This window comes from Harpegnathos saltator, unplaced genomic scaffold (assembly GCF_003227715.2).
Source record: "Harpegnathos saltator strain DR-91 unplaced genomic scaffold, Hsal_v8.6 scaffold166, whole genome shotgun sequence".
Classification (NCBI taxonomy): domain Eukaryota; kingdom Metazoa; phylum Arthropoda; class Insecta; order Hymenoptera; family Formicidae; genus Harpegnathos; species Harpegnathos saltator.
Window position 1 is genome coordinate 531,572 of NW_020229946.1, and position 27,497 is coordinate 559,068.

General features: G+C 39.6%; 1 protein-coding gene across 2 annotated transcripts in view; it reads left to right on the forward strand.

Annotated features, from left to right (window-relative positions):
- Positions 1-27,497, forward strand: part of Tmtc2 (Transmembrane O-mannosyltransferase targeting cadherins 2) — a 520,379-nt gene that overhangs the window by 215,494 nt on the left and 277,388 nt on the right. For both annotated transcript variants that reach the window (XM_025297016.1, XM_025297017.1), the window contains exons 2-3: positions 12,918-13,158; positions 25,379-25,675. In XM_025297016.1, the coding sequence (XP_025152801.1) occupies positions 12,918-13,158; positions 25,379-25,675 (538 nt within the window). The remainder of the gene's footprint in view (positions 1-12,917; positions 13,159-25,378; positions 25,676-27,497) is intronic.

Here is a 27,497-nt window from a genome sequence, read left to right on the forward strand (position 1 = left end):
TGTTATTCCACCAGCTTCGTTGGGAAGCTACTTTTGTTCCGATCGGGAATTCAGTCGGTAGTCGTCTATTTACCTCCGCACATAATCTCGGCGAAAATATCTCTCTAAAACCGAATAAATTTTATTTATTTGCCTTCCTTGCTCGCCTTGCTTCTTACTTTGCCATTTTCACTCGCTCGCAGCCCCTATCTATCCGCGCGTTCCTCCGCGCGCCGCTCGCGGGATCCGTGATAGAGAGGGCAGAGAAAGAGCGAGAGCTCGGTGGTAAGCGAGAGGTTACAGGAAGCCCCGGATAGGGGATCCGGAAGACGGGTGGGTGGGGCGAGGAAGAGGGTGGTCCGGAGGAGGGTGGCGTGCAAATTGCCACGCGCCGCATCATCCCCCGGGATCGTGCAGCCGGCTCTGGCTGAAGAAACGGCTCCGTATCGTGTCGCGTTCATCGGTGTGAATTTCTATCAGTCGCTGCAAGATCGCCTTATCGCGCAACAGGGAATGGCGCACGGAACTCGATCGCGGTCGATCGCGTTCCGGCATGCTAATATCGTAATGTGTCGCGCAACGTCGCAGTTTCGCAGATACAGCGTCAGCGCCTTAAATGTAAGCCCGGCTGCCTCCGCAGCCTGAGAAGAATTCGTGCTTCCCTTGAAAGCGACAAAATTTTATTGTGCTGAAAACTAGGATTCCGTTACCGCGCGCGCAAAGTTCAATTTCTACCGGCTGAAAGCCAAATCGAGGAAGCGCGGGCGGAGAGGAGTGTCGGGGGCAAGGGAGTGTCTCTCTCTCTCGCATGAGAATGTTGAAATTAGTACAATTGATTTTTCAGCGGACTTTCGTAGACTTTTCCGCGTATTTAGAATGAAACTCACGACCGCGTCCCCTGTGAAATTTAAAGCTTGTCGGATATCGAGGCGCGCGGAGGCTGTAAAAAGTTAACCGGCGAATACTTAATACTCCGGTGACGCGTTTCACCCAGCGAGTCGCCAGCGAGTCCCCTCTAATATCGCGTGACAAAAGAATCACGGGAGGTGCTTTAGACAGCGATTATAAATTCGATACGAATCTCTCGAGCGCCGAGCGACATACCGAGCGGTTGCCGGGGGGAAAAAAGAGCGAAGACGGGCGCAGAAGCGAAAAACTCGTCGCGAGTGCCGTTCACGTTGCAAGAAAATCGCTATTTACTATTTGAAACAAAATATTTGTGAAACAAAAAAACAGCCGGAGATCCGCCCTTTAGCCGTTGAGCGCACTAGATATTTCGAAAAAGAGCGCAGTTCGGTTGTTCAGATTAACGTAGTTTTATACGTCCGGCAAAGCTTACCATCGCGCGCAGCTTTTAACGAGCGGACGCGAGCATTTCCACCTCCCACCGCAGTTTGCTTAATCGATACGAATTTTTATTTATCGGGGGATTAACGAGTCTCATTCGAACTCGAATCGAAATGTGCGCCCTAGCCCGGGAATGGAAATGATCGCGGGTCAGAAGTTTATGAGACCGCGCGGCCTGCGGGAGAGGTTTTCACCACGTTGCAAAAAATTTCCATTTGCGATAATACTCTGTGCGCTCGCGCGATGGCGCATAACCGATTTTCTCAGGCTCGTCCTAATGTAAAAAGATAGGAATATAAAATCCCGTAATAACCGTAACAGCATTCGCTGGAACAAGAATCTCCTGTACTTTGGTCTTTTTCTCTTTCTCTTCTTCTCTCCCTTCTCCCCTCCCCTCGCCATCTCTCTCTCTCTCTCTCTCTCTCTCTTCCTATCTCTCCTTTGTTCCTTATTTAATTCTCCGTCGATTTACTGGACCGTTCCGTTCCGTCGTTGTCATCGGATTCGATTCGCTGTCTCTTAAAGTCTGGTTGATCAACAGAATGCTGCTTTTTTCTCGAGCGCTTTTGACGCACGACGAATCTTGGCGACGACAGTATCGCATTTTGCAGGTTACTTCGCTGTCGGTAGAAAGCCAGAAAATATCTCATCAGCGCTTTTACCAGTCTTGGCAATGACGCGCGAACATGTTTTTTAATCCTACGGGGGGGGGGGGGGAGATTGTTTGTTGGGACAGATCGTCTTCACCGCATTCGCTCTTTGATTTTTCTTTAAAGAGCGAGAAGATTTTGATAGAGATTATTATTTACTCGCGTTCCCAGAGTGGGCAGTAATAGCAAGGATGAAGCCAAGCGCGGCAGCAGAGCTCTAAATTTGACAGATCTATCCTCGGGATTAATTCCGAGGGGCTATAACGGGGCTCGGCCCCATGCGCCATGTGCTCGTTCGTTTCATCACACGCCGAATTTGAGACCCCCCTTGTTAAAGCGACGAAGGCCAGGAGAGCAATAAAAAGAACCATCCAGCATACATGAGGGATGCGTCACGCAGTGTCATCGGTCGTTAAGTCTGATGTAACACCTCCGACTTTCGCCGGCGGGCGCGCTTTGTCACCCCTCGGCCCTCACTTTCTTACTTCAATTTGCCATAGAAACTAGGTGTAATCGATAGAACACCTTCCCTCCTCGTTCCATTCGTCGTTCCACCTCGCCCGCCCCATCTCTCCCGCACCCTACTCTCTCACACCCCGTCACATCCTCCCGTTCCTACATCCCGTTCTATCGCGCCATCGCCACCCTTTCGCGCGGCGCTCGCTCTTTCACAGCGCCCGGGCGCTATATGCGAGCCGGACGAAACCATGGGCGGAGATTAATCATCGGTCGATTTTAATATCGCAGCCGCCAAGCGTATAGATACGCCTGGCGGGTGCGGCGGCGGCGGCGGCGGCGGCGGCGAGCGGGAAGGAGGGAGGCTGCGCGAAGCGGGTGGGCCCATCTAGCCCTGTAATTTATTAATTCATTTCTGCGCGCTAGGGGTGCCCAATAATTCTAATTTGACCGCGGTCGCTAAGCGCTTTCCGATTCGGCCCGCGCCTTCCATGGGAAGGAGAGCGGAAAATTGAATCGGCGTCGTCTTACGTAAGTCGATGAGGCTTAAAGGGGTCGGACGAGTATTAAGTGACTCGGCTGGCTGCCTGGTGGGATGGTGGCAGGAAAGAGAGGGTGAAAGAGTCGAAAGAACGGGACGAGTGGAGCAGAGAGAGAGAGAGAGAGAGAGAGAGAGAGAGAGAGAGAGAGAGAGAGAGCGCTACACTCGTCCTGCCGTGAGTTCCCGAAGCCATTCTACGTGACGTCGCGCCGCTTCTTCGCGAGCCCCCAGGACGAGCTTCATTAACGTCACGCGCACGTTGTCATAAGTGCTTCCGAATGTGTACGCGCGCGTACTCGCGCGAGCATGTGTGCGTTCGTCGATGTGCACGTGCGTCAACAAGAATACACTCGCCTGCCTAATGGCTTCGTCGACCTGCGAACGTTTACATTTGTCATACGCGACACGTAAAGAACACGCCGCGACGTCGTCTCGTTTTTTCTCCTCTTTTCTCGGGGATTATCAGAACGAGGCATTTCGGTGACGTTTGCCCTTTGCCTTTTGGAAAGGAGGTCGCATATGCTTTTTTTGTTCTTTCCTTCCGTGAGCCGTAGCCGCTCATACGTGGGCGTAATGTGTTGATTCCGTCGACTTGTGTGTGTCGGGGCACAGTCGAGCGTTGATATTAATTATTTCGACTCGAGAGAGAAAGATGTTTTGTTTACTTTACGTATGTTGATCTTGTTTTATTTCACGCATGTTTTCTTATTATTCTATCTTATTCACCTACTGTTGGAAGATATGTTATTATATTTATTGGTGATATGTATTCTCGATATTTCAGCTGACTCGCGTATAGAGATTCGCAAACGTCAGTGTTAATTATTTAATGCACTAAAACACACATATATTGAGAAAAAAAGGAATTTACTCATTTTTCCGGCGTTTTGCTTCGTATATCCCATTCATCTTTTTATTTTATTTATCTTATTAAAAATATCCGTTTTCATTTATTCGTATTTGTTGCTCACATTATTTTATTTATACCTTTATCTCTTCTTCTACAACTCATTTTATTAATGTGAACATTAATTTTCATTATTTCACATGTTATAAATTCGAATAAATAGCTCTGTACTGTGTATGTATTATAATATATGGTCGATGATCGTTATCTATAAATATTTCGGGGGTTATCTTGTGCGTTATCTATAAAAGATACTCGGACATTCGTAGAAAAGCAGAATTCAAAATACGAGGCGTAAAGAAGGCGAGCAGTCGCGCAGTCCTGTGTGCTCGGTGTGTGAACGAAAGCGAATTGGGCGGCGAGAAATCGCCTGTTTCTGATCCTTCGTGCTCGCCGGACGAGTTTTATTAACGTCACGCGCGCGTTACTGTGGATTGTGAGCGCTGTGTACACGAACATGCCGTGCAAGTGCACATCGTTCGCGCCATGACGGCGCCTTTATTTCGCGCAGTTTCCGAAAAAAAATAATTGTCCGTGTCGCCGTGCGAATGCCCGGTTGCCACGTGAAAGTCGGCCACGTGCGAAACCACGCTGACAGAGGTGATCGATCTCTAAATCGTCGAATGTATCTCGCGGATCTACACGCGCCATTAAACGCTTGCACGACCGTCTCGGCTTGCGACCGCGCGCACGTTCATTATCGAGATTAAATTTCGACATCGGCCTTGCTGTTCCGTCCCGGTGTGTGATGAATTGACCTCGCCGCGTCATCTCGCCAACTTTACAGGAAGAGCGAAATTACGGTGATGAGGGGTGAAATGAAAGGCCGGCCAAAAGCACGTGGATGAGGATAACAAGACGAAAGGGTGCAATGAAATCTGTAATATTAGGTGCACAAATGAATAATCAAAATTTTTCAGCTAAATTCAAAGTTTATTTTAAAAGAAGATAAAACAAATCAATCAAAGTATTCGCCGTTGTTTTCTATCATTTTCAGCCATCTTTCAGGCAGCTGATGAATTCCATGTCGGAAAAATGTTGTGTCTTTGGACACGATAAAGTCGTCAAATCATTTTCGAATCTCTTTGAAATGCGCCGGACAAACCATGTTGTATTGAGCGGAACAAGTGGTAATCGGTAGGAGCGATGTGTGGTGCTGCGAGCCGTTCTAGCCAAGGAACGTCCTCAGCCTCATTATGATGTCTTTTGTCGTAGAAGCAATATGTGGTCTAGCGTTATTATGTAACAGTTCTCCTTTGCCACTATACAGGGGTTTTCGTTCTAATTCTTGGCTCAAACGGATTAATTAGTATTGGTAGCGGTCCGCAATTGTTTCATTTGATTTTAATAGCTCATAATAAATCACGCCCTTCATATCCCACCAAATGCAGAGCAGAATTTTCTTTCCAAAGTGTTTTGACTTTGTGACCAATGTTTGATGGTTCGCCGGAATTTCGCCATGACTTTCTGCGTTCTGGATTGTTATACAGTATTCACTTTTTATCGCCCGTAATTTTCCACAAAAAAGATTTTCTACGCTGCTTATTGAGAAGAGAAAGACACACTGCTACTTGACGTTGATTTTTGTTAGCTTTAATGAATTCATGCGGAACCTATTTTCCTTCTTTCCATAAGCGGCATCAAAACTATTTATGTGGGTGGGCCATAATTATTATATATTATATATCATTTTAATATTTCTAATCGTTGTACTTTGTCTCTGGAAGAAATTAATTATGAAGATAGAATTTAAAATTAATTGTAGGATTTTAATTATAAAAATAACTTCATATAAAAAACTCAGACCGAAAACTTGGACAGAATAGGATAGCATAATTGCGCTAAAATTTTCTAAAATTTTAGTGTGAGCCAAAGGGTGGGCCAGGGCCCACCCAGGCCCTTGGCGCCGTTTATGCTTCTTTCTGAATCTTCCTCATGTCGTGTAGACGTTTGGAAATTTGTTGCGTTACTCCTAACTGCTCTGCAAGCTCTTTTCGTGTTTGTGCTGAATTCTCAGCGAGCATTTGCTCCAAATCATTCTTGCCGCATTTCCGAGGACCTCCAGGACGTTCTTTGTCACTCAGACTAAAATCACCGCTTTTAAACCGTCTAAACCAAAATGCACACACATCGTACGATATACCTTCGCCGAGGAAAGGAACAAATCGATTCGCATGCTCTTGCAGCATTTTTTCCTTGTTGGGATTCGTAAAGAATGCAGTGTCGGATATGTACCTTACCTTTTGTCATTTTTGACTGTATTGAACTGAATAATTTTTGAAATTATATTGAGCTTTCCGCTATACTAAATGTAATTTTTAATAGCTGTGTGTCAACACTACATAACCGTAAAAGAGCAGGAAAATTTGATTTGATGAAAAAAGAAAGTTTGGATTATTCATTCGTACACTTAATAACTTTTGTATGTAGAAAAACTGCGCGCGCGCACGCGGTACATTTTTCCTTACCGCGGCTTATCGCCTGTCGGACATTCGGAAGCTATCGGACATGATAAACGATAATACATCACAAACATCATTTGTTTCGCGGGAGCGTCCTAAAATTTCCGTCCCATTTCCATCCATCTTCCGCTTACATGCACCAACACACTCGCTTACGTAACTACGTCAAAATCCGAGACCTGCGACGGCGATTCGTACAGCTCCCTCCTCTCCCCCCCGCCCCTTATCTTGTGCCCGTGAATTCAATTGTAGGGATGTATAGGCGGGAAGGAGCGACTTGCTCGACGACCGGCCTTGCCTCAGCCGAGGCGGAAAATCGGGGAGCGTCGCAGAGCGACGGCAGAAAAATAACTCCTAAATGAGGCGAGCGCGACGATACCGGCGCGAATTTTCAGAATGCTGCAATCGACATGAATGGGGATTAATTGATGGCTCTCACCCTGGACCCGTCGCTCCCGCGCTTCGCCGGGAGATTTTACAAATTTTCATTACGCGCGGCCGAGCCAGCGGGGCGGCGCGGCGGCCGTAAAAGCGACGGCGGTGGCCGAAAGCTCCGAGGGCGAGCGAAAAAGCGCGCGCACCGCACGGAAGCGTCGAGGGCGCGCGCAATCTCGATTACTCGCGTACGCGAGAGGACGAGCCGCAGCTTCGCGGACAAACTCATTCCAGCATAACAAATTATACGGGAAAACGACGGGAATTGTGCGGGAGCGACTAACAAGAAAGTAATTCGATGTCGCGCGTAAAACGCGTGTGACGCGTCCGGAACCGCGCCGCGCCGGAGATTCCCGTACGAGCGCGATGCGATGTGACGCGAAATTCATTCGTGAATTAATATAGACACGCGACCAGCCAGGCGGACAGATAAGCAGACTATGAAGGTAGCGCGCGCGAGTCAGAGGTACGTGTTTTACAGAGGGCTGTATACCGCTGTTTCTCGTTATGTCCAGATATTTAAATATCGCTTATTTAATCGGCCTAATGAGAAACTCGATCTCAATAATGTGCGCGTTCGTTAAACTCCCGTTATCGCGTTTCGATAATTTTACATAATTTCGGTGATTAATAGTGTCTCTGATTGCAAATGAATACTATATCGCGGCGAAACGGAGAAAATGAAATGAATTTTTTATGCGTGAAATCAAAATGCGTAGAATGTGATATTTAAATGTGCGCAACGCGCGAGTTATAGTTTCAATTGTTTACAAATTGCCGCGGTACTATTATTATCACCGCGATAATTGCAAACTGCGAAACGTTGTAACTCGAATTTCTAGCGGGAGAAGCGAGCGAGGGGGCATTGTCGAAGGGGACATTTTCTTTGCAACGCTCTACAGGTATAACCTCATCGTGCGCTATTTCGACGAAGAAACAACATTTCATTAAATTTCACGTAAAATTTGCTGAATGGAATTAAAAGTGGAATCAGCGCGACGTTCGTGATGTATTTTCCCGAGAGAAATGCTGAAGCTGAAAGTACCCTCGTAGTTGTGTCAGACTACGTGGGAGGATATAATATTCGAGGGGAAAATAAAGAAAATATTACTTGCGACAGCTTGTCGGAGGCAGCGGCGCTCAAAATTGTTCGACGGAAAATTAACGGTGGCTACTCCCTCTTTTTCCAACGGCGCACGGTTCGGCTCCGTGTGTATACGTGTGCGTGTGGGTGGCGCTTCTGGTATCGGAATCTGGAGACGAACCGAAACATCGAGCTCATCGATACCCATGAATATTGATCGGCCGTCGATTAGAACGCCTCGTTCGAACGCGAGGGATCGTCTATGCGGGATCCGGCGAAGAAAAAGCTCGACGAGGCGTAACGAGTGATAGCGCACTTTTTACAAATCTTTTTTACAGCGTTCGGTACCGCGCACGTTAATTGGATGAAAGCGATGGCGAGAATAACGGAACGCGTGTATCGCCTGACGTATAATTCGCGAGGCGCGTGTGAAAGAGAACTCGTCGACATCTAATTGAAAATGACTCGCGATAACAGGCAATTTCTCGCCGTGCAGCTTCGAGATATGAATGAACTTGGCAATAGCGCGGCTTCGCCACGCGATGCAAAATGTTATCATTTAGCTTTATTTATTTCGCGAAAGCAGCACGGAGCGGTTGCGCATCGCCGTTGCAGTAATCTTCTCGTTTCTTTGAAGTACGAATCGATTTGCGCTGCGTAAGCAGTTCATTTATGTCCTTTCGCGAAGACAAGAAGAAATACTCCCCTGAGTCAAAGCACTGTCTTAATTGGAGAAGCTCTCTTTGCGTATGGACATCTAAGATTTTTGCAAAGGCTGACAGGTAATATCGAAAAGATTACTTCCGAGATACGGTATTATCTTTTGATATCTTTGTAATATCATAGTAAGTTTACAAAGTATACATTCGCTCTTGTTATTTGCATAACATCATTCTTCATGAACATTTTACTATTTTTGTTTAATGAAAAAGGGATGTTACAGAAAGGAATGGTCATTATTTATGACAATTTTCAATATTCGATATAACATATTTCGAATATGTACATCGAATTGGTTGAATTAATGAAACAATAATAATTGAGTGAAACGCATTTCGGTGGAAGGAAACAAAATTTTTCGAATTAAAATTCTACCGAAGTAAAGTCCATATTTGAAATTGACGAAGGAAAATAATTTGTTGTCCATTTAGTCGCCAGAGACTTGGTTTATAAAAGTATTCATTCGTCGATCATCGCGTATCCTAAACATTACTAACGTCCCGATATTTTCACTAAACAAAATTGTCATGAAGAATAATGGTATAGAAAGAATGGTCTTCTCGCACACACTAATATTATCGCTGCTGTACAAAATTGTCTCGGGACTATTTATTATATTAATACCATTTTACTCTTTTTATTATTTGCAGTCTCAAAGCTTTCAATAACGTAAACTTCGAGGTGGAAATTAAGGAAAGGGGAATGAGGTGAAGAATCAATACCACACTGTATTATTTCTTTACATTTTCTATTTACAGTGATAAGACGCCTGTAATTGAAAATGTAATGCAAGAGCAATAACACTGCTTCGCGTTGCGTGTCGATTGCCTTATGAACTACACTCGATAACCGGCATCGACCGGGCAGTTTCATCCTTCGCTATAAAAGAAGAAAAAGTACTTTCTCTCTCTGTCTTTCTCTCTTTTGCTATATAAAACGTGTATAGCGCCGCTGCGAAAGATCGCGATCGCTCGAATAATTGCGTGTCGGTAAACGACTTCTACTTTCATTTAGCGCCGTGTAAAGTATGAATAAAAATATTAGAGCATACATTCTTTACATTACTACCTCAGGATAATCTCTTTTACGCGCGCGTTTCCCCGCTGAAATTGTTTGTCCTGTTTTTATTTACACGCGTTATTTTCCACTTATTGTCGTCACAATCGGTCGCCTGTCCACGGTGCTGTTGTCACAAAGAGACTTCCTGACGCGCGCGATTCACCGAGATCCTCTCTCTCTTTCTTCCTCTCTCCCCCTCCCCCTCTCTCTCCCTCTCTCTTTCTCTCTTTCACCCTCTCTATTGTTTCCTTCTTCCTTTTTCTTTGCTCTTTCCTCTTCGCCGACAAAATAAAGCGGCTGATGTCTTAAATTATCGTGTTATCTCGAGACACGTCCGAGTGTATACCGATAGCTTCTCCATTCAGAGCGACGATAAAGAGACAAAAGTGCACCGCCAGGTAAACGGCGCTGCTACGATCTTCGCGGACTACGTCGTTGTCGTTCCGGCACCCTTTCCGTGGACGACCGTCGGCGCTCTTAAGTTCATGAAGTGCTCGAAATACACTTTGCAGTTCTTACACGTGGAAATATACATATGTAGCCGTGAGAGTACGCGCGAGCGACGATATAAGGTCGGGCGATAAGGCCGTTTCGCCGGAGCACTATCGCCGTCGTAACCGTTTTCGTAGGCCAGCACTGCTACGCCTTGTATGTGATCTTCGTGCGCGCGCGTACGATTGCTTTGCCGGCGAAGTAGGCGATAATAACGAGCGTCCGATATAAACGGCATCCGACTAATTGCGTTACCTTCCAGCCCCATTCTGTCCGCCTCGCGAAGTAAGTTTGTGTGTTTCAGAGTCGCTAAAATACGAATCGGGAATCTTGTTTGCCGAGTACGACCAGATTTTTAGGAATTGATATATACACGTAACGGGAATATCAAGAAAACTTGAAGAAAACTTGAAGAAAATTCGAGAAATTCGAAAAGGACAGGAGAGACGAAACGATGAAATGTTAACGTTCGCGCAATTACATAATTTGTCCGTGCAATTCTCCGCAAATATTTTCGTTTGCACGCGCGTTTAAAAAGTAACCTTTCGTGTTGAAATACTGTGATGTGAAAATAATGTGATGTGATCGTTATTTAATTAAATGTTCTGTCAAATAAATGTGATATTTTTTAATTAATTTTGAGTGTTATGCTCCGAGAGACCGACAGACAGACAGAGAGAGGAAGAGAGGGAGGGGGGAGAAAGGATGAAACTCTCTCGCGCAAGGTCTAAATACGTCGATGTGACGATATTTACACATGAATAATGATAGCGAACGACCGATCAATAACGAACGAGAATTGTTTCTGCCAACTAATACATGCGTGTCGGCAGTGTGTCCGTGTCCAAGTAATTAATTCACGAACACCAGATAAAAATAGTTTATTAAATGCCACCGACTATATATATATGTATATGTATGTGTGTGTGTGTGTGTGTGTGTGTGTGTGTGTGTGTGATTTGTCGCTGGCATTTGGCCCGAGAATCTCGGTTGATGCGGTTAACGCGATGAACTGACTGAAATGTTAAAAGTCCCGCGTATTAAATTACACGACAAAGCCGTGGAGTACGCCAAATTGAAACGGCTTATTTTATTTTAACGCTGCGGATCGAATTGCGTTACGTATAATAAATCGATGTTTCTCTGTTTAATATGGTTTCATGGATGTAACCCGGCACGGGTTATATTATTACAACCTGATTAAGTTACACGCGAATCACGACGCGTTAAAAAACTGATTTCGCTAATTTTTTCCGTTCCCATAGTGAGTTTTATTGTTTCCGTGTCGAATCGCGCCGGACTAAATAATTCGCGTAAATTCAAATTGCATATCGGCTCTCGCAGATTTCGTCGTTCAATATTCGTAATAATAACACGGGTAACTTACGGTAATTGAGGAAGGATTATTTTATTATGACATATATGTATTAGACGTGCAAATTATAAGACGCCTGCTTTTTAGTACAATGTCTAATGCAATCATCATTTGTTAGACGTTGCAAGTTTAAAATTTTTTAATATTATATTAACATCTTTATGTTTTTAACAGCTACTTACCGGACATCTTGTACAACAAAGCTTTTTATCAGCACAAAGAGAAGCAACGTCTCGCATATTTTCGCATACAATATTCACTGTACACATACAATATTCGTGTATATTTCACTTAAAAAAAGTAATTTCAAAATAAACGAAATCATCTAAATTTTAGAGGATTTTACTTTTATACATGGCCTCAAGAGGATTTCTCTAAAATTAAGAGGAAAATATTATAAACATATTATTCTTAAAGTTAGAGGAATTATATGTTATGTGTATAATGCAAATCTTATTGATTTTGATATAAATTTCCTCTTATACACAGATTATTTAATCTTTTTTAAGAGCATTATTATTTATTCTTACTGTACTTTATTGTTACTAGTTATACCTTCCTTTATAGGGAAGGGAGAGAAAATTATTATGAAACTGTCCGAAAAAAATTCTAGTTAAACTTTTTTTGGTTTTCTGCTGAAAAAGTAGGAAATAACATAAATTTATGATTTTAAGTACTCTAAATGGCATTTAATATAGTGTGCAACGCGATATATGGATATATGTATGTACTTTCGCTGAAATATGAGCCAGTATGTCTTTAAGTCGATTTTTTTCAAAAATTCTTGAATTTCGTTCATAACGAAATAACCGAGAAAAACAATACAAATTGAATAATGATTTCTTTTTTTTCCTTTATTCTACTTAGTAGACTTCTACTTACTAGACTTCTACTTACTAAACGTTGTCCATAAAATGTGGCGGCGATCGTTATACGTACAGAGAGAGAAAGAGAGAGAGAGAGAGAGAGAGAGAGAGAGAGAGAGAGAGAGAGAGAGTGTCTCTGTGTGAGTAGATGGAAGAGGAAAAACGCCGACAAGCGTTCTTCTTGATATAAGAGGAAAATTAATTGATATAAGAGGAAATCCTCTTGAAATAGGAAGAAAACAGAATAATATCTAATAAATTTTAGATGAATGGTTCACTTTAACCGCTTTATCGAAAGAGGAATCCTTTTCCTGTAAAAGGCTTCGCTCAGAATATGAGACTATGGGAAAAATCACTTTACAAATAAAATACTTTTTTGGGTGTTGTGCAACAGAATGCTATTAGCGACTCTCTCTTTCTCTCTCTCTCTCTCTCTCTCTCTCTCTCTCTCCCTCCCTCTCTCTTTTCTTTTTTCTTTTTCTCTCTCATTTAAAGGTATTTGATCCAATGTATAATTTGAAAAATTACCATTTTAATGTTACAGAAGAGCCATCCTGACAAACCCTGACCTACTGGCGAGCACGCCGTGGTACCGGCTGCTCGAGAATGACTTCTGGGGAACACCGCTGACGGAACGTGGCTCGCACGGTAGCTATCGGCCGCTCTGCGTGGCTACCTTCCGTCTGAATCATTTCCTGGGTGGCCTTGAACCTTGGGGCTATCATCTGGTGAATGTGGCGTTGCACGCCGGCTGCACCGTCCTCGTGGTCAGGGTCGCGCGAAAAGTAACTACATCTCTATATCATTTCTGGAATTTCATCTCACGATATGAAACGAACATGTGAAGAGCGATTATTTATGAAAACGCACACACACACACACATACGTAATTATTATTACAATGGAGAAATTTTTTATTCATTAACAAGGAGATATATGTGTGGAAATGAAATCTTGGGGGGTGGGTTTTACGTAGATATGTAAAGTGACTCAAACTAAGAAACACCTATCTTTTGTACGTAATTTCTTGCGCGCGTTTTGGAATTTAGCCAACCACTGAAAGGAAATTCGCTAAAACTGATTGCGAGCGAGTATTTTCGAAATCATGAGGCACGTAAAAGAAATTTTAGACAAAACTTTTATTTTATATTTTTTTTTAAGTGTGCATTTAGATTTTTCCAATATATAATTTGTAAAGAAACTGTCAATCATCATGGAATATTTTTGAGATGCAAATGACATAAATGCAAAATTATGAAGCATATACGGACGTCACAAAACTATTGTATAAAAGTTTTTCTCACATGCTTCATAATCTCAAACATTTTCGCTCACTATCAATTTTATCGAATTATTTGCGAACAGTCGTTCCATTTTCGAATATATGAAAGGACTCGTACAATAAATACGTGTCTTTTATTTTCGGTTGCTCTGCAACATACCCAAAGCCTACCGAAATTGGTGAGGGATACTTCCATACGTTTCCATGTAAGCTTAGGAACAATCGACAACGGTCGCCGCGGTAATACCTTTCAAATAACGTACGGATTTTGTGTGGATCACTATAACAGAAAAAAGATAATGGTGACACCTGTAGAGCCTATGTCACATGGCAGTTTCGATAATATCCTGCGCCCCTAATATGACCGTTCGGAAATAAAATTCCAGAAGTCGTTGCCGGAGTATTATCATTAACGCAAGTTCGCATGTGTTTTATCTGGCTCAGCAGTCGACGTATCGGGCACGATTTAACGTCAAAGTCTGGAATACGTTCACCCCGATGGCGAGACGATTACGCCAGGTTTAATAAAAATAAAAATAAAAAAATACGAAACCAGTATCGGACAACTGATTTCATTATCAACGCGATTGTTTCTTTTTTTATTCGTATATATTATCGAGATATTCGCGACGTAAAAGAGCGTAACTGTCGATTAATCATAATTCAGGCCTGATAAATACTGTCAGTCGACTTAATTCACCTTCCATCAATTATATTACGGCGCTCGCGCCGCAGTCTTTACTACCACGTTAATTTGCGCAGCTTTGTCGGGGGGAATCGAGAGGTGTGCGGCAATTCGCTTCGCAGTAAAAGTCGCATTATGAACCCATCTAATTATCAAGTAACTAGGTTCGTTTTATATCCGAAATAAAACCGCGGAGAACCTTTTTGTTTGATCTGCGGAAGTATATCTTTCAAGAATTGTCGGCAGCAGAGTTGAGTGGACAGAGAGGGATAAAAAGAGAAAGAGAGAGAGAGAGAGAGAGCCAGTTTAACTTCGACATAAGCCTACTGCGGTTTTAATTTTACGACATTACTTCATTTCAGTTTACGCGGGGTCCCTCTTATTCTGAAAGCGCCACAGGGCGAGCACGAGAGGGAACTGTAATGGAAATTCGGCGTAACTGCATATGTGAAAATCTCAAATAGAACTTCCATATACGTTGGAGGATCAAAAGAGCCGCGACGCGGATCCTATCATTCGGGATTTCAATTTTACAACAGCTCTTTCAGACTTTCTGTGTTTGAACTTGGCGAGTAACTTCGGTGTGTCCAGGTGGACAACGCTTTGAGGAATCGCGATAGTTTTACGATTTAATTATGCATGTACCGAACGGCACGAAGTTTAATTATAACTGCACTAATTTAAATCCAATTTAATTATACATGCGCGCCCAATCAAATAAAATGTAATTGTATACGCGCCAAAGTGGATCGGGTTTAATTATATTTGCGCCAAGTGAAATAAAAGTTAACAGCACGTGTCGTGAATAGAGTAAAATTCAATTATCCGCAGCTTGGGTTAAGTTTCGGAAGAACGGACCGCGCGGAGATAAATCAAAAGTACCGACAAGAGGCCCTTGAATAAGGTGGGAAGAAATTTAACAAGAACAGAGCAGAATCGCTAAAGGAAAACGTAATACAGGTGGCGAAAAGAGGCGGCGACGGCGGAGGAACCAAAGAGTTCTACGTGAGAATCCTTAGCGCATTTCTCGGTATATACCATGAAAATAAGCAGTAACATCGAAGTTGCATGCCGTTTTATAAGTTCATTAGCAACTCAAATCGCTTTTAGCGCGTTATTATGGGCGCGAGAAGCCGGCAAGTATGAGGAGCCGCGTTAATTTAATACACGCAGCACTTTGCTGAGTAATGAAACTGTCACGCTAATTAACTGAGTCTAAGTGTATTAATGAAGGTACTTCTCGTGCCTGAGCAACGTTTTGAGTTACACATGTCGTTAATATCTTCCGCATGCGTTACCTCGCTGTTGGCGCGAACCGACACTTCCGTCGTGCACACACTCCTGATTCCGATCGATTCCTCCGCTTCCGGGCCATTTCGTCGCGCGCCTTCGATTTTCCGCGGCGCACTGAAAAAATATACGACATTTATACAATTTTCCTACTCGAAATTCCGCCCGACGCTCGCCATATCCCCGATCCCCTTATTGCAAATGTGCATCGGGTCGTATAATTTTCGAATATTTTCACCGATGACTGCAGCCGACGATTACCGAGTCTTGCGCATAAAACTACGAATTGCGCTCCTCTACATTTTTACATATCTGATTCCTCTTATATTTTGAGTCAGATATCCTGGCTGCGTTTCTCGACTCTCGAAAATCCTATCGTTCCTCTTATCGTCGAATGTGGTTGTTTACGTCTCTCGCTATATTCCTTTCTCGCACGCGCGTCTGTAACGTTTCGAAATATATTATAATTCTAAAACTTATATTAATAATATAAATTAATACAAAATATATTATATATATAATTATATAAAATATATTTAAAAATATATTATTTATATGTAAATTAATATAAAATATATTACATAACATTTATATTTTTTTATACATGTAAATATGGCATTCTCTTGTATAAATTTAAATGAAGATGTCGAAGCGAATAATCTATATTCTGATATATTATATAATTCTAAATATATTATATAATATTTATATGTTATATATAAACATTATATATATATAGTATTCTCTTATACAAATTTAAATAAAGCTATGAGGCGAATAATTGTTGAAACCGTTGCGAAACTTTTCATAAATGCTGCCTATTTCATTATATTTTATATTCTTGTTTCTTCTATTGTGCCTCGTGATTTTTATAATCTGTATTGTTTTTATGTTTTTATTTTCTTATTCCAAATATGACAAATCATTTGTGTACACCGTATTAGAGTCCGTCACGTGCGCTTTACATGTGTTTGAATATTACAAGAGGATAGTGACAGTAGTTGAAGCGGACAACAGGCGACTTTCTTCTTTTTCTCTCATGCGTTGTTATTGTTGCATTGTCTTGTGTTGCGGGCGAATTAGAGTTTTACACAGGGTATTAAAAAAAAGGGTTCTAAACTCATAGGATAGATAGTATTCATTGTACTAACAAGGAGCATCCACGAAGTGTGTGTCCCCGATTTCGACGAAACTTGGCATATTTGTAGAGTATTTGTAGAGTAGCCAAAAATAAAAAACCCATATTTTTTTATCGGCAATGGCTCAGGTTTAAGAGGTGAAATTGCCTCTTAAAGTTTCATTTATGCTATCTCGATAATTATTGCAGATAGAAAAAACTTTTTAAACAAAAATTCTACACCATAAAAACTGTACAATTTTTGTTTAAAAAGTTTTTTTCTATCTGTAATAACTATCGAGATAGCACAAAGGGAATGAAACTTGAAGGACAGTTTCATCCCTTAACCCTGAGCTATTGCCGATAAAAAAATATGGATCTTTTATTTTTGGCTACTTTACAAACATGCCAAGTTTCATCAAAATCGGAGACACACACTTCGCGGATGTTCTTTATAAATAAAATTATTCAGTAAATAGTAAATAAGCCGAAAAATTAATCCTTCAAAATTTATACGTAGAGTACTTATTGTAAATAAAAAAAAGAACAATAAGATAATAATATGATATTAGATATTCGTTCATTTATTTATCGCACACGAATAACTCGCGTTACCAACGTCGAAGAACGTTTGTAATTCTGAAAGGATTGATTTTCCAATCTATGTTTACTAAATACTTTTTACTCAATATAAGAATCATGACTCTCCACTTTATAAATCTGGAACCTCATTTTTTGAACACTTATATTCTTAATCGAGCGCGGATCGAGCGAAGATTGTTGCTTCGAAACGTGTCGTGCGTATACAGAGTGTCTTATAACTAATGTTGCAGAGCTCGTGGAGACATAGAGCAGATTAATACAAACAACAGATTAATACAAACATAAAAGTCCCATAAAAGTCCCGTTTTGCGAGATTCGTAATCATTATCGAGTTATTAATGATAAAAATCTGAGGAGTGCGTTCAAGACGATAGATAGAGGGTTGTATACTCGAGACTGGTATCAGGCTTACTTAGACCCCAACAGATACGCGAGCGACCGCAAGGGTAAGATTGCGCGATGTTTCGTAACGATCGACGACAAGGAACGCGGATCCGCGAATAACGTAACGTTTACAAACGAGATAATACGGAGCGCGCCGACATACCAGGTGTGGTGGTTAATAATTCTTAATTCCTTCTTAAAAAAAACACGTTCAAATTGGGAGAAAGGTAAAAAATGGTTTATTCAAAGTATGCGCCATCGCTAGTTACACATTTTTCCCATCTCTCTGGCAATTTGTGGATGCCCTCCCAGAAAAACTGTACATCTTTTGAGGTGGTCCAATCATCAAGCCATTTTTCGACATCTCTATAATTGCTGAAATGTTTCATGGAGAGTGCGTGAGACATCGATGAAAACAAGTGGTGGTCGGAAGGGGCCAAGTCTGGTGAATACGGCGGGTAGGGCAAGAGTTCCCAGTCAAGTGTAGAAATGGTGTCTTTGACCGCTTTCGCTGTGTGTGATGGGGCGTTGTCGTGTTGCAAAATTACTTTTCCATGCCTTGTAGCCCATTCTGAATGTTTTTCGATCAATGCATGGTTCAAATTGATCATTTGTTGACGGTAGCGAACGGTATCAACTGTTTCACCTAGTTCCAGAAGCTCATGGTACACGACACCCTTCTGATCCCACTAAATGCGCAGCATTGTCTTCTTTCCAAAGCGATTCGGTCTTGCGGTCGATGTTGATGATTGTCCTGGATCAACCCATGATTTTCTGAGTTTTGGGTTCTCGAAATATATCCATTTTTCGTCTTCAGTCACGATCCGATGCAAAAAAGTCTTTCTTTTATGCCGAGAAAGCAAAACTTCGCACACCGTTTTTCGCTTTTCCACAGTCTCTTCTGTCAGTTGTTCAACTGATATGGTACCCATTTTCCTGCTTTCTGGATCTTTCTCATGGCATGCAGACGATCACAAATGGTTCGGCGACCAACATTTAACCTCTCTGCCATTTGTTGTTGAGTTTGCGTATCGTCTTCGTCCAACAATGCTTGCAATTCGGCATCTTGACATTTTTTCGGTTGACCTGGGCGTTCTTTGTCTTTCAAGTCAAAATCACCACTTTTGAGTCGTCTACACCAACGCACACAAGCGTCTTGCGTTAGGACATTGTCACCGTAAGGTTCTACAAGTATACGACGTTTTCACTCGCGTTTTTCTTTTGATTGAACAAGAAAAGCAGTACATGCCGCAAATGCTCTTTATTTAGCTTGAAACTCGACATGTTTACCACACGAAAAAAATATGACGCTAACCCGAAATCGTTTAAACATCAATGGCGTTTTGAAAGGTACTGTCATAGCAACAAAATGACATAAGAGGTTAGACTGTGAACCAATCCTTGTTTCCAGCGCCATCTCTTAAACAAATTAAGAATTATTAACCGCCACACCTGGTAGATGATTGGAAAAGCATTGCAGCCATTTTGATTAGAGCGCAGCCCAGTCGATCCAGCAACTGTTGCCGGTGCGCGGCGAGGGGAAAGACAACGCGTCGCTATTCGTGTTTTATTTCTCCGCACTTATGTCTCGCCGCACGTCGCCAACAGTTACTAAGTCAATTGGGCCGCGTTGTAGCCCGAGAGGCTACGACGCTTCTCCAATCATCCATTTCGGCATGCGCTCACTCGTCAGATCTCTGTTATTAACAACTCGATAATTATTGCAAATCGCGCAAAACGGTATGGGACTTTTATGTTTGCCTTAACCCACTCTATGTCTCCACGTGTTCTGCAACATTTGTTATGAGACACTCTGTATTTGTTTTTGGCAAATTCTCTCTCTCTCTCTCATACATACATACATACATACATACATACATACATTCGATACATCTCATATACATATTCGATTTCTCCCAATAAATATATTGTAAAGGTAAAATTGAGTCGAGATTTATATTTCGCTTCTCCATAAAACCAACAGAATAATTTCTTAAATAAATACGTATTATAATATCGGAATGTTATAACACTTTTTACATAAATATTTTATAATTATTTTCAAAAATTGATGATATACAAGGTATTCGTTGCGACAAAGCTTATGTCAGCGGGTAGAACAGATCAAAATGAGTAGAAAAGTTCTCTGACATTTTTTAATCCTTTCGTGCCTGACATTTTTCTAGGAATAATTTACATTTAATTCACATCTTATTAAAGGTTTTTAGGGTCGCTGATTATGAATCTGTAATCAAAATTTAAAAATTTAAAATATCGAATCCAATATGGCGAACTAAAATGTAAAATTTTCTTAGATTTGAATAAAATTCATATTCCAGAATTTTTTTGGCTCGCTGATTATGAATCTGTAGTCAAAATTTTAAAATTTTTAAATGACCAATTCAATATGCACAGCGTGTAAAGTTCCACTCTATCCCGTTCTGTGCTTTAAAAAATTTCACGGAATATGAATAAAATTGAGTCGACTTTCTTTATTTACATTTTGTCAGCTATGTATATTAGATGTGACTATATTGAATTTGAAAATTTTAACTTTAGATTCGTTATTAGCGACTCAAAAAACCCCTGAAAAATGAGTTTCACTCAAATCGAGAAAAATTTTACATTTTAGTCCGCCATATTAAATCTACCATTTTGAAATTAGCAGTAAGTAGCAATTTTGTTTCATATAGTCTTTACGTTGACTTTCAAAATGAGTCCAGTTAGAACTTGCTATCTTAATTTTTGTAAAATTTATAAATACATATTTTTCACTTTTACCCTATTTTACGAGTATTTGTCGAGATATGCTGATTGAAGGATGAAACTACCAAGGGTGTTGATTTTTGTGTGAAAAGTCCTATCGTTCCTCTTTAAAATCAGCTCAAGAAGAAGTCACTATCTTTATATTTGTGGGAGATATGAATTTTTAAAGTTCTGGCACATATATGTTCCACCAGGTACGAAAGGGTTGAACAACTACATAAAATTTCGAGTTATTGATGAAGATATATTGAGGAACCAGCTCTCGTGACGCAGTGGGACGACACGATCACGTAAAAAATAATTGACTGCATGATCGTTTCTTAGTGATCAGGATCGGATGACAATGATAGAGGAGGAAAAGATGTGAGCGATACGTAGACAATTATTTGTCGTAATACCCGATACTGATCGCTGCTAAGAGACAAGCGATCAGTCATTTTCTATGCGATCGCGCCATCTTACTGCATCGCGCTGGTTCGTCAATTTCCTTTCGCTAATAATTTGAAGTTTCAACCGGATTATAGTTAGACCCGAGTCTCATTCGGGGTAAGCGAGCTGTGCCCCAACGGTTAACCCCGAGTCAGACTCAGGGTAACGTTTTCCTTCATAACTTAAGAACCAAACATCGTATTAACATGAGCCAAAATGGAAATTAAAACTGAAAGACTGTACCTTTCAGTAATTTGCTATATTAATGGTAAAAATTACTTTTTTGCAAAGTTACGCTCATCTAAATATTGTGAAATAAAGGGATTATTTGAAGCTTGTAAAAAGATGTAAAAATACAATCACTAGTTAGGTATATTAAGTAAGATTGGATTAAGTATTTTGGAGGATTTTGAAGATGCTGATTTCAAATTTGAGATTGTTATTGCAAACTTCAAAATGGTGGATCCAAAATGGCGGATCTGGAAGTAGTAAATTTCGTAATATAGAGTGTATTTTAATGAAACTCAGTTTGTATAAATATTTTGGTATGCTAATTTCAAATTTATGGTTACTGTTGCTAAATTCAAAATGTATATTATGTACGTATTATAAACGTATATTATGAGATTTATTACTTTCAGGTCCGCCATTTTTGATACGCCATTTTGAATTTCGTAACAGCAGCCTCAAATTTGAAATCAGTACATTTGAAAACTATTATAAAACATGAAAGTAAATATATTCCTCCGCAGAAAAAATTTAACCATTTTGATACTAATTTCTACCAGTAAATAGAGCCACAAGAGGATTATGTAGTTGTTGCGAAAATGAAAGAGGATTTTTATATTTTGACTCGTCCTATCCACATCCAGCTTTGTCATGTATTGTGTAATGGACATCCCATATATGATAAATTATAATGGGAAATACATAGAGTGACCCACATAAAGTGTGGCAACTACAAACTCTAAAAATATTTCTCGTATCAAAAAATTGATACGAGACATCATGACAAAATGTCATGTATTCGAGAGGTCTTTCTAATTATATAAACAAAAGTCTACTCTTCCCTGAAGAGGATGGGGAGTAACTTCGCAATTTCAAGTATTATAAATAATATAAAATGTTACACATTTGGATTCTACGGGAAGAAGCAAATAAACTTTATTTGGAACATTTCTTTAAAAAATACTTCTATCAAAAGTTATAAACATTTAAACTTTATAGTAAAGTGCATTCAAACTAAAGTCATAAAACCATAAATTAAATAAAAGACTTTATATGTTTCACATTTTTTACTTTATTAAATGTTTGAATTGTTAGCCACTTACATTTAAACACTTATTAATTTTTTTTAAAAAATTTTGTCTAACTCTAAATAACATTTCTGGGATCATGCTAGCGCAAGCTTCACGTACTCTTCGTTTCAAATCTTCTTTTGTTGTAGGTGGTTGAAACATAACTTTTTCTTTTATATATTCCCATACAAAATAGTCCAGTGCTGTAAAATCAAGTGAACGAGGAGGCTATTGAACAGGCCCTCCTTGACTTATCCATCTGTCACCAAATATTTCGTTTAAAAGAGTACACGTATTTCTGGAAAAATGAGAAGGTACACTATTTTGTTAAAACCACATTCTCTTCTCAAATTAAGCGGTAAGTTTTCCAGAAGTAAAGAAAGATGATTGCTCAGTAAATCACAATAGGATTTAATATTAACAATATCGTCGAAAAAGTATGGTACAATTACAAAATCGCCAATTATTCCACGTCATACATTTAGAGACTAACGGTGCAGGAAAGGAACTATACGCATCTAATGAGGATTCTCATATGACCAACAGTGCATATTAAGTCTATTAAGATGCCCAGTGGTGCTTCATCAGAAAGAAGAATATTTTACAGAAATGAACCATTTACCACCATTTACCACAGCATCATGCATCCATTCGTAAAATATTACACGCTCATAATCAGCTTCCAAAAGTTAGTAAAGTCCTTAAGTAAAAATTAAATGATGAGCATGAAATTTTTTTTCAAGATTTTTTTATATGACAACTATATTTGGAGTTTTTGAGTTGTCACATTTTACGTGGGCCACCCTGTATGTGTGTGTGTGTGTGTGTGTGTGCAATATTCCATAATTATAGAATCTTCTGGTATATATATATATATATGGGACGATTCGCGTCAACCGGATCACCGGCGCCCTCAAAAATTGACGCATCGGATTGGGACGTGTGAGGGCTTGAATTGTTTGTCTGCTCGAATATTTTCAGAAGCAACATGGCCTTTCTGGAAATTCAAAATGGTGGTTTCCAGGTGGCACTAAATATACCGAAAAACGCATGAGAACCATAATATATTTTATCTATATGTATATTTTCAGTCAAATCATGAAAAACTCCGAATTTTCAACAGAAAATACGATAGCTCATATATTTTGATCCGCTAAATCCGAATCTAAGATCAGAATTGCCCTTAAACGTCGCAATTCTTAACTAATCCCCAAAAACGGCTCAAAAACCTCTAAAAACGATCAAATGCGGGTATCCCGATACTGTGTTAGATATAGAGCCATTCAAAATAGGTTCTAATACTAGTATTTGGTTCATCGAATCTAAATTATATACTACGAGCACCCTGGAACGTCACAATTGTTCCCAAACCACAAAAAGGACCTCAAAAATCCTTAAAAACGCTCCGAAAGTAAGACTGTGATGTTGTCCAGCCGGTTAAGGCAAGACCAAACGTTATCCGACCGGTTAAAGCAAGACAAAGTATCACTCAGTTAATTATGCCTAGTTTCGTGAACTCTTACAATTTTCTGCTTCTCAATCGCCGAAAACGGAACATCGCTTGTCGTTTTTGAGAGAGAGGTTTTCGAGCCGTTTTTGGGAATTAGGTAAGAATTGCGACGTTTAAGGGCAATTCTGGTCTTAGATTCGGATTTAGCGGATCAAAATATATGAGCTATCGTATTTTCTGTTGAAAATTCGGAGTTTCTCATGATTTGATTGAAAATATATTATGGTTCTCGTGCGTTTTTCGGTATATTTAGTGCCACCTGGAAGCCACCACTTTGAATTTCCGGAAAGGCCATATGGCTTCTGAAAGTATTCGAATAGACAAACAATTCAAGCCCTCACACATCCCAATCCGATGCGTAAATTTTTGAGGGCGCCGGTGATCCGGTTGACGCGGAATGTCCTATATATATACAGGGTGTTTAAAAAATATCGAACCCCGCGGATAACTTTGCAGGATCAAATTTTCATGAAAAACTTTAAATACAAAAGTTGTAGAGAATCGAGTAATAAACTTGATGGTGAACTTGAATTTGACCTTAGCCATGACTTTCAAGATCATTTGGAGGTCAACTTGAAAAATTTAAATGCGAACCTCGATTTTTTATTACACTTTTTTTCTATCAATTAATTTGAACAATTTTTGTCTAAAACATCTTTTTATTTGTCTAATATCTTTCGAGATATTTGAGAGAAACTTGATACCTTTTTCAATATTTAACTTACGATATCTCGCTAACTATTTATCGGAAGAAAAAGTGATACTAGACTTTTTTGCTTTATTTAGTCTCAAGAATATATCCTTACAATAGTGCCGTGATTTTTGTGAATTTGATGATTTTGAAATTTTCAAAAGTCAGTAAGTTAACAAAAGTCAGGGCGCTATTGTAACAGTATATTCTTGAGATTAAATAAACCAAGAAAGTCCAGTACCATTTTTTCTTCCGACAAATAGTTAGCGAGATATCGTAAGTTAAATATTGAAAAAGTTATCAAGTTTTCCTCAAATATTTCAAAAAATATTAGGCAAATGAAAAAATGTTTTAGACAAAAGTTATTCAAATTAATTGGTAGAAGACAACAGTGTAATAAAAAATAGGAGTCCCCATTTAAATTTTTTAGGTTGACCTCAAAATGACCTTGAAGGTCATGGCCAAAGTCAAATTCAAGGTCATCATCAAGTCCGTTGCTCGATTTCCTTTAACTTTTGTATTTGAAGTTTTTTATGAAAATTTGATCCTGCAAAGTTATCCGGGGAGTCCAGTATTTTTGAGACCCTGTATATTATATATATATTAACTAAAAATATTATATATATATAATATTTTTTGTTTCAATGCTTCAATCTTTTATCACATGTTGGTTATTATATTAAAATAAATTAAGAGACTTTCACTCAAAGGTTTCGGAAATATCTGACGTAATTTTGTATACAATGTTTGGATGTGCGGATCGTTATGTTCTCGTACGCCGTCGGCATGCTCCGCGGACGATTAAATTGAAATTTGGATCGAACGATCCTGAGAGCAGAGTACAGTTAATTAACGGTGGAGTTAATTAACCCCATCCCGTCGCTTGAAGGATCGCCTCGCGAGACGTTTACATGTGTACTTTACGAGATATCTGCAATTACACTCCACAGGTCCTGCCAGGAAGGAGCAATCTCGCGCACGCGATCACGGGTTTCCTGTTTGCGGTCCATCCCATTCACAGTGAGGCTGTGGCCGGTATAGTCGGACGTGCCGACCTTCTTGCCTGCTTCCTGACCTTGACATCTTTCCTGACGTACTCGGCCCATTGTAATCGCACCAGATCGCCATTTCCTCTGCTGCTGGCCCTGGTGTCGTCGACGTTGGCCACCTTCGCCAAAGAAACGGGCATATCGTCCCTGGCTCTTTGCCTTCTGTGGGAGCTCTGTCGCGGCGAGCCAAGTCGAAAGGTAAGTTGACACGATAATAATCATTTCCAGTAATAGCATTCGAGGACGGCTTTTTTTCGTGGCAAAGAGCTACTTCGGAATCGCATCGGAATCAAATCAAATTGGTTGGAACAAGAAACGACTTAAAACCATAATTTATTGGATCTTCTTTGGATACGACGTCGTGCTCAAAGGGAGACGTTTTATCTTATATATCTGATATAATTTTTTTCCGAATTCTTCAACCAGATTTAAATACAGCGCGCACACACATATACATATACACATGTACATGTATTAAAATTGGTGCTAATGGGATTTTACGTTTTTTCGTACGCTTTATTCTCGACCATCAATTTACGGAGATACTCGAATAGATATCGAATAACGCGACTATCTAGCTACAAGGTAGTAAATTTGTGTTCGATATCGTTATCAATCAGCAACGCTTTAATGGCTATACAAAATTCACCGTTGACCAAACAAAAGAAATTACAGTTATGAGATTAAAAGTTATAACAAGTTATCAGCCAGTAATGTGTGGCGCTCATTCTTGCTTTCTTAAAATTTTCTCATGAAATAACATATTTTACAACTTAATTAATGTTAAGGATGAATGAATAAATAAATAAATAATATTGATTAGCAAATAATTAAAAAATAATTAATAAATTTCCATATGCTTTAATATTTAATAATATTCGTGCGAGGATGCTAGAAACTGGCAGAATATCGGCTATTGGACGTTTTATTCTACTTTTGAATCATACCAGCTAGTTATATCTCTGCTTAAGTATCGCGCAATTTTCGCGGCAACGCGTGCGAGAAAATGTCGCATCGTCATTTTGACTTGAGCTATAATATGTCATTTATCGGATTCGGGTGTCACTAATTGGTTGTCACGTGTTGTATATCGGATATTAATATACGCCCAAGCCATCCGCTTGTGTAATCGTGTAATATATTAAAATAAATTTGTTTTAAGTATTTATATATGATTTAGTGCAAATATATAAATTTTTAATAAAAACTTGTTTACACACGCAATATAAGCTTCTTACAGTTTAGAAAATTCTACAGTCTTTCTTTTCTGATTACATATCCAAAAAAAAGTATTCTATTTATGTAAAGTGATTTTTCCCATAGTCTCATATTCTAAGTGAATCTTTTACAGGAAAAAGATTTCTCTTTCGATAAAGCGATTAAAGTGAACCATTCATCTAAAATTTATAAGATATTATTCTATTTTCCTCCTATTTCAAGAGGATTTCCTCTTTTATCAATCAATTTTCCTCCTATGAAGAGGAATATGTTGATTTGAATCGGCTTCTTTTGTTCAGCCATGTTTTAAGTATCTTCCAAACATGAACGAAAAAATCATCATATGCTCATGGGTGAGAATATTTGGAACGTTTTTTAAAAAAAGTATGTGTGTTGCTGTAAGATATAACGAATATAATTTGCCCATATTTGGTCAAATACAGTTTATAATCTGTTGCAAGAAGTTGAATAATATATTCTTTCTTCTAACTATGTTTCATACAATTGGTTATGATGAACATCTTCGTAGTTATGAAGTCCATAACAAAACTGATTGGAAATTTATTTGTTATGATAATCTTATTTCATTCGTGCCTACTTATTGTAGAACTGGAGTCAGAAGTACATCTCTATATATATATATATATATATTACTTTTCGCTATACATTATAATAATTTTTAAATTAGATAGTAAGAATAAAGTATAGCAAGAATAAATAATAATCCTCTTAAAAAAAGATTAAATCTGTGCATAAGAGGAAATTTATATTAAAATTAATAAGATTTGTATTATACATAAAC